Raw genomic sequence first — 11,847 nt, 5'->3', positions numbered from 1 at the left:
CTCGCTTCGTTTCCATCGAATGATGTGTCCTTTTTTTGTTTCGAGAGAAGACAAAATAGCATCGAGCGTGTTACTCGATTTGCCGCACTGCTAAATGCCAATCCATTATTTCAAACACATTGTGAAGAAGTTTTCACTTGGAGAATTTTTTTTGAGCAATATAAATGGAAAATCTTACAAAAAACAACGTATGTTACGTTGCAGCGCTTTTCCACAAAGAAAAAAACCACCCCAACGGACTATCGAGTTTGACAGCCGAAATTTGAATTGTTTGTACGGGAGACCGGTTAAAAAAATCCATACAAACTACTTTCTTGCTCAAGCCAGTGCATTTTGACAGCTGTTTACGTTGTTTATTGTAGGGGATGCTGGGTGAATAGAATATTGCTCGTCCACATTCACGGTGAACCAACAGAGCAGAAAGAGAGAAAAAAAAGAAGCAAAATCCCACTTTCTGTTTCCCACAAAACAGTGCGATCGTGTTTGCGCGTAGCACAATAAGCGTTAGGCAAACAGTGCAATTACAAGATTGTCCCGTGGCGGATCGAGCTACTGGTGCCCCGGGAAGGAAACACTTTGGTACGAATCGATTTTTCTCCACGCGTGTCCACCGCCACTGTCACTGCACAACCACGACCTAATTACTTTCCACTTGAAGACGTTAGCTTTTGCACCAGTTTTCTAAACCGCCTAGGCGAGAAAAACGGGGGGAGCCCAAAAGTGTTGTACACCAAACTTGGGCACTTTGTTGTTTAATGGTTTTTTTTTGTCTATCAAAGTTAAAACATTATGCAATAAGCAGTGGTGTGCAGTGTTTACGACGCGGGACGATGGTTTTGCGGTCAGTTACAATCATTATTCATATTCCACCTAGCATTAGCGATGCAGTAAACGGTGTGCAGTAAACAACAAAGTAAGCGATTGCTTCCAGCCAGTCATCCCTCCCGATCCCACAATGTATTGCACGAACGATGGCAAACATCCACTGTCCGGTTCGATTGGCGGTGAACCGATAGGCCATCCGGTCGGTGGACGCGACTTGCACACGCACGACCTGTACGGTGAGAAGGACGCGGAGCTACACTTTTGGGATGGTCGAGAATCGGGCACAAATCAAAACACAACCCCGGTCAGCACCGTGCTACACTCACCCGAACCGGCAACGGCGGACCACGAGCCGAAGATACGGTTCCAGCAGCGGCACCAGATACAGGTGGGCCGGAGCCCGGTCGGTAGCGGAGGGCATAACGGGAGCAGTGATTCAACGACCGCGTCCAGCCCGGTCCTGATGCAGCAGTGCCATCATTCAACCGTCAGTGCGGCCAGCAACATCGTCCTGATGCCTAGCGCCGGTTCGCACGTTTACTCCACACAATCGATTCTCGCGGACGGTGAGATTGTGGTGTTTGACGACATCGAACCGAACTGGGCGTCGGGCGGCAGCGGTGTGCACGGGTCGGAAATGTCCATCCTGATGGGTGGAGGGACCACACCAAGCAAAGAAACGCACACGGCGGACAGCTCAAACAAGATACAGACCATCATAGGTAGATGAAGGGAGTACACTCCTTCCCGTACGACTTCATTAGCTTCATTCGTTAACCCCGGTTACATGCTGTTTTATGTATCAATAACCCGTAGGAGGTCTAACGATTGCTGAGTACGAGGGATCACCGCGGCGGTTCGGCACAATCTATTCCAACAACTATTCCACACCGGACGGTACGATACGTCCCGGGAGCAACAGTTTCCCGCGTCCCGGTTTTCCAAAGCGTGTCGAAACAATGGCATCCGACGACGGACAGCCACGACTGATCGAGCTGGGCGGCAAGAGCAACGAGGCGGGAAACTTTTACAATAAGACCAACACGATGGCGGGTAGGTTGTAGATAATGTTTGGCGAGCGGCACCTACTAATCGATTTCTTCTGCCTCCAGGCAACGACATGAATTTTCAAATAGATACCAAATATTTCAACTGCAAACAGCAGGTAGCTTTAGAGGAGGACCTTATCCCTGCCGGCAGCACCAGCAGCATTATCAAACCGCACAGTTTTGTTCTGTCGCCCGAAACGGACTACCGACCAAGAAGCTTTGGTAAGCAGCTTTGTGCTCGTAATTTGTTTTTTCCTTCTCTTTAGTTAAACTGATTACCGTTCTTTTCTTTTGTACTTTTATTTGGTCTAATCTAGATAGAGCAAAAAGTGGCGGCATTAGTGTTAAGAGCGATGCAAAAGAAATTCTCAACGAACCGTGCGTAGAGTATGAGGACATGTGCAATAGTATGCCGATACTGGAGGATGGCCTCTCCAGTGGTCATGCATCCGACTCGGAAGGCAACACGGTCACGAACAGTTGCGATGGTAACGGGTCGGGTGGTCGAGGTGAGGAGGCGTTTGGTTCGCTAGGGTTGCATATGGTGCGGTCCGATCAACACTATCACCACCATCAGCAACACCACAGCACTCATGGCAGCGCGTACGATGGGTCGGTGCATGTGCAAAATGGGCGCGATTGTCTAGCGCACGATATACGGGAAGCGCTCAACGATATCAAGTCAACGTTGCAAAACACGAAAACGCTACCGGCGGACGAGCGACGGGAAGCGGTGGACCAAAATGGGGAAAGCTTCGCACCGTACAGCGACGATTCACCGGTCTGGGTGCTAAGGTATTTACTTACAGTACGAGTCGGTCTGTACCATTGATAAGGAGGCCCTGAAAGTCAAATAGCTCTGGAGCTATGGTATTTACAATCGTACTAATCGTCTTATACACGCTTTTACCTCCCCCAAAGAACTATGGATAGGCTTCCGGAGGAGCAGGAAAATGCCGCTAGCTCATCAAACCCGTCCGAACGGCACACAAACGCACCAGAGCTGGAAGATGAGACGGACACCGATCTGGAGACGGATCGGCTCTTAGGCCATCAGCAGAACGCTGGCGAGCAGAACTATTACGAACATAGTGTGAGTATGACGCAAGCAACGAAACGAATTTTACTAAATCGAAAAACAAAACTAAACATTTGTTTTTTGCATCAATCTAGAGCTCCACAGAGATGGGTGGTTTTGCGAAACCTAAATCACCCAATTCTTCTGCCACGCTAGCGAAGCTGAAACGCTACCAGACCGCTATCAGGGCAGACAGCGAGATTTACGTTCCTAGCGATATTACGTTAGAAAATTTACCGGTAAGCATTTCGTAAACCGCTAGCTAGCTCTGCTGTGCAAATTTTATCGGAATGATCATTATATTCTCTCTCTCTCATCGGTTGCTCAGGAAATTGAAAGCAAAGGAAGGCATAAAACAAGAGAAGGTAAGTGGTTCACAGTCGATCAATCGAAGGTAGTTCATGTTTAAGTCATTTGAGTTAAAGGAGCAATGTTGGCAAGTATTCCAACGATTGGTGGCATCGGTCTGCCATTTTGAAAATGTAATGCCAATGGCTAAGGAGTAGAATAGGCTCACAAGTGGTACGGGGCGCAACTGTATGCAAGTTGTGTGAAAGTTCACGGTGAAATGTGTGCATGAGTATTTAGGACATAAAAGTAATATTTAAATTAACCGTTAATTAAGTAAAAAAATATTAAAAGTTATTTCAAGTTGTCATGAAAGTTTGTTAAAGTATTCGTTAGATATTTTACCAGTTTTTATTAACTTTTTTAATAGTTTGAATAAGTTTAATTATAATTTTAATCATTGCTGATCCATGTTTGTAGCATTTTAGAAAGTAAAAAAATAATATTTTTTTAATTATATTTTTACTACATAGTTTATAAACATGCTAAAAGACACAAAAACTAGATAAAATAGTAATTTTTAGCATTAATAACAATAATTTATGTACTTAAGGGATGACCCAGTGGTAAGGCGACAACGGCGCCAGTCTTCATACGGCAGGACCGGGGTTCAAATTCCATCCGGACCGTTCCCTCGTAGTGAGGATTGACTATCCAACTTCCAGAAATGACAGGCATGACCCAAGAGATCGTTAGTCCAAAGAAGGAAGGATATTTGACTTTTAAAAAAATAGTGAATTATTCATAATTTTATCTAATTTTTTTTAGAAAATTTTATAATAACTATAACTACATTTAACTCCGCCAAATGAAAATGCTTTACATAATTTATGTACACAACTTACTGTGAGTTTAAATTAAAACCATTTTGCCCTATCTCGTCATGTTCTCATTTCATGCAACTTTTGGGCCTATTTGACTCGTTTAGCCATGTCAAGTAATAGGATAAGATAAGAACACCTTAATAATTCAATTTTTTCGGTTTTCTATAAAACTATGCGTAAAAAAATGTATACGATGGAGCTGTAATTCCAGTCTAAATCTAGTACAGCCATGATACAGCTCACATAATCTAGGATTATCGTCACCCCCCAGCACGGACCGCTTTCACCGAGATTCGGTAGTACTCACTCTAAAAAATTGCGACTTAGATTCAAACTTACTTAGATCGCCATGATGATCTTTCTTATGGAGGCTTTGAATCAAAACTAGGGATGGGCACTTCGGGTCGGAATCACGATCGGAATCCGACCTAGCATATGAATGAATGTGTGTCGAACACATTAACACCTATCGCGAAGCCAGTCGATAAAAATAAACCACTGGTTCGGTTATATCGACCAACAAATTTATCTACTCGAATTGGCATCGACTTCTCACGAGTCGATAAAAAGATAACGATCGATATAAATACTGATCGTGGAGTTACGCTATCTGTCAAGTTGGCTGTCAAATCTCCAGTTTGTTACTGCTAGTGGGAAAAGTTTATTTAAAAATGTTGAATGCATCATTTTTCACGGATGATGGTGATGATCATCATACATCTCTTGCAGCATACCGAAGGCATTTGCGGACACAGCAAGATCCGCTTGCATTACCAGATAAAGCGTAAGTGAAAACATGTGTGGTGGAATGTACATTTTGGGGGTTCGTAGCAAATTTCCATGTGAAAGTGTAGTTGATAAGTGAACTTAGATTGCATTGATACGTGGAAGGATGCTAGGAGGTGTACACCCTGAAGACGGGCAGTGGTTTACAGTATGGCTAGCTCAGGTGGTTGCTGGCTCTAGTTGCCGGAGAAGCGCACACTGAACTTTGATGAAGAGCCTTCCGAAGGGAGTCGCAGACCGCGTGTCGTATGTCGGGTTCGCGCGTGGCCCGGTATTAGGAGATTGAGTGTTCCGTAGGTCATTACGTTAATTAGGTTATCATGATTTTAATTTGTTCAATATTATAACATGGTGATTATTTAGATTTACTCAAAATTCGAAATTCATTGAAATTCTCGGCAAAATCATGATACATATAATTTTCAATATCGTTAGATTTACTTGAAAAGGTTTGAGTTTTTTTTAAATATATGTAAAACAAGTTAGGAAATATGTTTACATTTTGACATAGCTCATAAACAAACAAAATTTGTTGCGTTGCGATACCATTCCGCCCATGATAGTCGCTATATCGATCGATATATTTATCGACTGACGGTTAATTTCGTTCGCGATAGGTGTTATTGTTGCCAAGACTTGGTTCACTTGGTTCAAATCCCATCTGGGCCCGTTACGCCTTAGTGAGAACTTAACTATCCAAGAGGAAGTCTCTGTAAGCCAGAATGACACCCATGGCACCTGAGAGGCCGTGTTAGGCCAAGAAAGAAGAACTCTGGAAACGCAGTTCGGTGCTGGTTGGAGACGTATTTGCATTTACAGCTTTTGGGCACTGCACAAACAGATTAATATAAATCTCAATCCTTTTCCTCCCATGCTTGCCCTACGCATGTCCCTCCTTACCGTAAGTGTGATAAGTCCATTAAGTGTCACTGAAGGAATTGAACAAAATCATGGCGATTAGACTCCACCAGCCAAAACAATGGCCGTGATTGTGTTCCTTTCGAATGCAACGCTACACGAGACGCAATATTGATGTTGGATTTCCCTTTTTCTCCCCCTCCACCCGTCAGGACTGCTGGATCCTGCAGTACTCATCGAGGGTGTTCTGTTTCGGGCGCGTTATCTAGGCTCCACGCAGCTAGTGTGCGAAGGCCAACCAACCAAATCGACGCGTATGATGCAGGCGGAGGAAGCCGTTTCCCGGATCAAAGTGAGCATCAATGTGTGGCATATGCATTTCGTTCGCCTTCCTCCATGCGGGGAAAGGAAAAACAAATTTAGGCTCCTTTATTTTGCCCTGCATTCCCCCTTCATTTTCCATCTCATCATTGTTTCGTTTGTTGTGCTATGTGTGTGTATGTTCCTAACTCCTCTCGCTCCTCCGTTTTTTTTTTTTCGTTTCCTCCCCATGATTTGCTCCTCCGTGCCCTTTTTGGAGCCGTTCCTTTCTTGCATCTCTGTCCTCCTTAACCGTCTCTGTACCGATTTACTCCCACATACTAACCGCCAACCGTATGTTATTATCTTTCCACTCCATTTTTTTCGGGTGCTTTATCAAAATGGCGTGCTCTAATCCAAAAACAAACAAACAAAAAAACAAACAAACAAAATTTACCTACCTAAACCCGGGGGCTAGGCTTTGGTAAGATATTGTCGTGCTGCAATAAACCATTGAACTGAGATTGTCCATTTGCCCCAGGCACCGGCAGGAGAGTCACAACCAAGCACGGAGGTGGATTTGTTTATTTCGACAGAGAAAATCATGGTGCTGAACACGGATCTGAAGGAGATTATGATGGATCACGCACTGCGGACGATCTCCTACATCGCCGACATTGGGCAGCTGGTGGTGCTGATGGCCCGCCGACGCTTTGTCGCTACCGGACCTGGTGCGCCGGTGGCCGACGGTGCGACGGATGATGCGGGCGGTAATAATGCGTCCGGTACCGATGTGCCGCAGCAGGATACGGGAACCGGGCCGCCCAACACTACTACCACCGACAACACCAGTCCGAAGAAGCGTACCGGAAACCGTACGCCGAAGATGATCTGTCACGTGTTCGAAAGCGAGGAGGCACAGTTTATCGCGCAGAGCATCGGGCAAGCATTTCAGGTCGCGTACATGGAGTTCCTGAAGGCGAACGGAATTGAGGACCACAGCTTTATGAAGGAGCTCGACTATCAGGAGGTGCTCAACAGCCAGGAGATTTTCGGCGATGAGCTGGAAATCTTCGCCAAGAAGGAGCTGCAGAAGGAGGTGGTGGTGCCGAAGGCGAAGGGTGAAATACTGGGCGTGGTGATCGTGGAGTCGGGCTGGGGCTCGATGCTACCGACCGTGGTGATTGCGAACCTGGCGTCTTCCGGTGCGGCAGCCCGGTGCGGGCAGCTAAACATTGGCGATCAGATCATCGCCATCAATGGACTGAGCCTGGTCGGGTTGCCGCTGTCCACCTGCCAGGGTTACATCAAGAACACGAAGAACCAAACCGTGGTGAAGTTTACCGTCGTCCCGTGTGCGCCTGTGGTGGAGGTGAAGATCAAGCGACCGAACACAAAGTACCAGCTAGGATTTAGCGTACAGAACGGCGTGGTAAGTGGGCCCTGGACATCACCAATACTCTACCTCACCGACATAGCCGACGCTAATTTGCTTTCGTTTTCACAGATCTGCAGCCTGCTGCGGGGAGGAATTGCCGAACGGGGCGGTGTTCGTGTCGGTCATCGAATCATCGAAATCAATAACCAAAGTGTCGTTGCGGTGCCACACGAAAAAATAGTCAACCTACTCGCCACATCGATCGGTGAGGTACGAACAGGCACGGTCGCGAACGGTTCTGCTCTCACCCACATTACACTCACCCACATCCCATTTCAGATACTGATGAAAACGATGCCGACGTCCATGTTCCGGTTGCTTACCGGGCAGGAAAATCCCATCTACATCTAAGGTGTATGCGATCAATGGGGGGCGGGTTGGGTGAAGAAGGATGGGGTTTCCGATCGCGATATACACAAAAGGACAAAACGAGTTTAGAATCAATTTTTCGCTGTTTCCCCCACTTATTGCGCTGATGGCACCCCTATTCTTACTTTAGATGGGAGCAAACGATAAAGGAAAACGGAAAGGAAAAAAAAAACATTGTTAAATCTTCTTGTTCATTAAAATAAACAAAACAAAGAAAAATAGACACACACACACATACGCCCAAAAAAAGGAGAGTTTGTTTCCTCTGTCCGGTCATAGTGATCGGAGATGTTAACGCTCAAGGCCTCAGGGTGCAATCAAGTCACAGAAAGCCAGAAATGGCAGTGCCGAGGCAGGCAGGCGCCAAAGAAGCAGAGAAAGGACCTACAGAGGAGCAAACGTCGACTCAGACCATTTCCTGGTGATGGTCAAGTTACGCCAAAACACTCTGCGGCGATGTGGCGAGGGACTTTGCGATTACCGCTTGGGGAAGCGCTCCCATGATCGCTATGTGCCGCAATGCGGAGGGAGATATCCTGTTGGACGATCGAGAGGTGGAAGTATTACTACAACAGCCAACATGACGATGACGAAGCTGTTTGGCGATGCAGACATCCTGACGATTTCGAAAGCCGTAAGGATACGCTGGTTGGGGGACTTGATGCGGATGCCGGATTCATGCCCTCCAGCATCCCGTTCGGCAATAGGCGTAGAGGAGCAGCACAGCGAGCTCATTGGCTAGATCAAGTGGAGTCAGTCCTGAGAGGGATCGGATGCAGCCATCGATCGTGTTTCCTGGAAACGGATTGGACAACAGGCGACCATGTCTTTTTTTTACGTGCTCCCATAGGAGCAGGTCAAGAATGAAGAGAAGTAGATGGTTATCACTTGTGGCAGGCCAAGAACTCCGATCTACCGAAGGAAGAGCAAAGGCAGTACTGAAGAACTGAAATACTGGGGCGGTCTGGTGCCCTAGGCTATAAAGACGCCAGTTTTCACACGGCAGAACCGGGGCTCAAATCCCATCCAGAGACCGCCTCCCCCGTACGAAGGGGTGACTACTTTACTCCGGGTTAAATAAAGTCTCAGAAAGCCAGAAATGGCAGGGCGAGGCCTCTCGAGGCTGTAGTGCCCTAGGAAGAAGAGAAAACCGAAAATTTCACGACGCACACCGGGTGTTTCATACACGGGTGACAGGCCGTTTCGACCCGGTTTCGACCAAAACGCGACTCGATTGTGTGCACTGGGAACGCTTGGCCCAGGAGCGCTTGCCCAAACCCCAAAAGTGCCCAACTTCCGGAAAATGTCTGATTTTGATTAGCCGGAAAAGTGCGAGAGCGAAGAAAACGGCAGTCGCAGTGCGTCGAGAGCTTTCGAGTGTTTACGGCGATGCTGCGCGCTAAGCGAAACAAGGTGCCTGGGGATGTCTCAGAGGCGTATGTGATATACTGGGACTATATACAGTTCCAGCTTCGTCCGTCGCGACAGGTGTTTAGAGTGGAGAAGTTTCCTCAGGCTGTAGCACGACCGGTTGGCAGCCAGCACCCTTGCGCGTAACTCAACATCAATGTTGTTGTCGGTGCTGACTTTTGACCCCAGATAGATGATGTTTTGGACGACTTCGAAGGTGCGGTCACCTATCTGTACATCACCCCTGCATAAATCAGTGTTTGTTAGCCATCAACCCGAGGTTAAGTGCCGCACGCTCGATCCTTTGATAAGCTTCTGCTTCATAGGAGAGCTTCAAACCAATGATGTCTATGTCATCAGCGTATGCCAGGATCTGGATTGACTTATAGAAGATGGTCCCCGATGTTTCCACCTCCGAGTCGAGGATTGCTCTCTCTAGCGCCAGGTTGAAAAGGAGACAGACAAGCTCATCTCCCTGGCGCAAGCCCTTGGTGGTAGCAAAGGGCCCTGAGAGTTTTCCATCCACCTTCCACCTGGCATATGATGTTGGCCATCGACATTCTTACAAGCCTGGTAAGCTTGGTCGGGATTCCAAAAGAGCTCATTGCTCAGAGCTCATACAGTTTTACCCTAACTATGCTGTCATATTTGGCTTTAAAATCAATGAGGGGAGATGCTAGGAGTGGACCTGCTGCTCCGCCATCTTATCCAAGATTTGTCGCATCTTGAAGAGCTGATCAGTGATTGATTATCCGTTTCGGAATCCTCTCTGATACTTTCCAACTATCCCCTCAACGAATGGGACAAGTCGATCTTGTAAGATAAGGGAGAAGATCTTGTAGGCGGTATTCAACACCGTAATACCCCTGTAATTGCTGCACTCTAGCCTATCTCCCTTCTTGTATATGGGATAGATGATGCCAAGATTCCAATCACAAGGCATCGATTCGCTATCCCATACCTCAGCAATAATGTGATGCATTTCCTGTTCGAGTGCTGCACCACCGTTTTTGATCAGCTCGGCTACTATTCCGTCGGTGCCTAGTGCCTTGTTGTTCTTGAGCCGACGGATGGCCATTCGTGTTTCATCTATGCTAGATGGCAGTAGCATGATATCATCTGCTAGTGGTGCCTCTAGCTGTTCGTTGAACTGATCATTGAGCAATTCCTCAAAGTACTGAGCCCATCGCGACAGGGGACCTCTGGCTGGTAACTGACCAGATCCCGATCCTTATTCCGACAGCAGGTCACCTTAGGTCTGAAGTTGTTTCGGCGACCTGCTATCTGCTGGCAAAACTTTCTTCCTGGTCCGTAACGCACTCGGATTTCTTGAAGTTCCCGCACCGGCTGCTCTTCCCAAAGTTGTTTTTTGGTGCGGTGAACTCTTTTCTCTTCTCTCCTGAGCCGTGAGTATTCCTCTGCGCACGTGACTGTCCTATAGGGAGCCCGTGTTGAGCCGAGCCTGCGTGTTGAATTCGCGCGCCCATTGGCGCGGGGACGGGCGATTCGGCAACGAATCACTAAGCCAACCAAACAGTGATCGGAATCGATTTTGGCCCCTCGATACGTTCTGACGTTCAACTAGCTCGACTGTCTTCGGCGGCTAATCAACACGTGGTCTATCTGATTGGAAGTGGCTCCATCCGGAGACATCCACGTAGCTGTGTGAATGTCCCGGCGCGTAAACTTGGTACACTGGACCAATCTACTACCATTGTTGTAACTGTGCTCATGTAGACTGTGACTTCCAATGTACTGGCGGTACATTGGCTCCCTACCGACTTTTGCATTGGAGTCCCTCATCGTGCCCGGGAGACTGGTCAATGATTTTTGTGAGGCGGCCGTAGAACAGGTGCGTCTCCTCTTCATCGTTATCTTCGGTAGGGACGTGTACGTTGATGAGGCTGATGTTGAAGAATGCGCAGGGTGCATAGCCTATCATTGATAGGCCTTGAAGCCGATATGGTGGCGGTCGTGGCAGCTGAAGTAAATATCGTGTAGCATGTTACTGCCACGCCTGTTATGCACACCATTCCCTAACCAACGGATCTCCTGCAGAGCTACGAGGTCCATATTCAGTATGGCTGGGGCGCGTCATCAAGTTGCTTCAAGGCTTCGGCTCTGTCGAGAGTGCGTACGTTCCATGAGCCCATCAGCCCAACTGCTGTCCGTAGTCGATAGGTTACTTGAGGCAGGGTGACTGGCCCTACGCTCAAGCCCCCAGGTACTTCTGGAGTGCCTCATGGCAGTTCGGTTTAACGTCTGGTTGACCTCCTGTTTAACCTTGCTCCACCATCCGCCCAAGGGGTTGGGACAGGCCCGTGTACCCAAGCTGGGATATGTGGTGGGGAACGTTACCAAGGACGTGACAGAATAGGAGTTGGGTAGGAGAGCCTGTGTAACCCCGAAAGGAGTCTCGGATCCTACCCCATTAACCGAGCTAATTGGGTTGACTAATAGACGGCTTTACTGGAGGAAAATCTCTGCCAAACGCAGGAGGAGGTTGCAGCCCTGCTTGGTGTAACTCGGCAGGCCGTATCATCATTGGCTGACCGCGTAGGG

At 47.6% G+C, this 11,847-nt stretch overlaps 1 protein-coding gene across 3 annotated transcripts; it reads left to right on the top strand.

The window, feature by feature from the left end:
* Window positions 1-352: 352 nt before the first annotated feature.
* Window positions 353-8,124, top strand: LOC118517465 (amyloid-beta A4 precursor protein-binding family A member 2-like). 3 transcript variants are annotated; one of them, XM_036063636.1, is made up of 13 exons: window positions 353-579; window positions 875-1,547; window positions 1,642-1,878; window positions 1,938-2,096; window positions 2,192-2,669; window positions 2,796-2,967; window positions 3,048-3,191; window positions 3,281-3,317; window positions 5,999-6,120; window positions 6,547-6,552; window positions 6,610-7,500; window positions 7,576-7,716; window positions 7,786-8,124. In XM_036063636.1, exons 2-13 carry the CDS (start codon window positions 956-958, stop codon window positions 7,855-7,857), a joined length of 3,051 nt encoding a protein of 1,016 aa, XP_035919529.1. In that variant the 5' UTR covers window positions 353-579; window positions 875-955; the 3' UTR covers window positions 7,858-8,124. The 3 variants fall into 3 exon arrangements, with proteins under 3 accessions (XP_035919529.1, XP_035919527.1, XP_035919528.1); XM_036063634.1 differs by having other exon boundaries at window positions 5,981-6,120; XM_036063635.1 differs by lacking the exon at window positions 6,547-6,552 and having other exon boundaries at window positions 5,981-6,120.
* The last annotated feature ends 3,723 nt before the right edge of the window (window positions 8,125-11,847 follow it).

Source organism: Anopheles stephensi, chromosome X (genome assembly GCF_013141755.1).
Source record: "Anopheles stephensi strain Indian chromosome X, UCI_ANSTEP_V1.0, whole genome shotgun sequence".
In the NCBI taxonomy this organism is placed as follows: Eukaryota; Metazoa; Arthropoda; class Insecta; order Diptera; family Culicidae; genus Anopheles; species Anopheles stephensi.
Note: the sequence above shows the minus strand (reverse complement) of the source record. Positions and strands in the feature narration are given on the sequence as shown.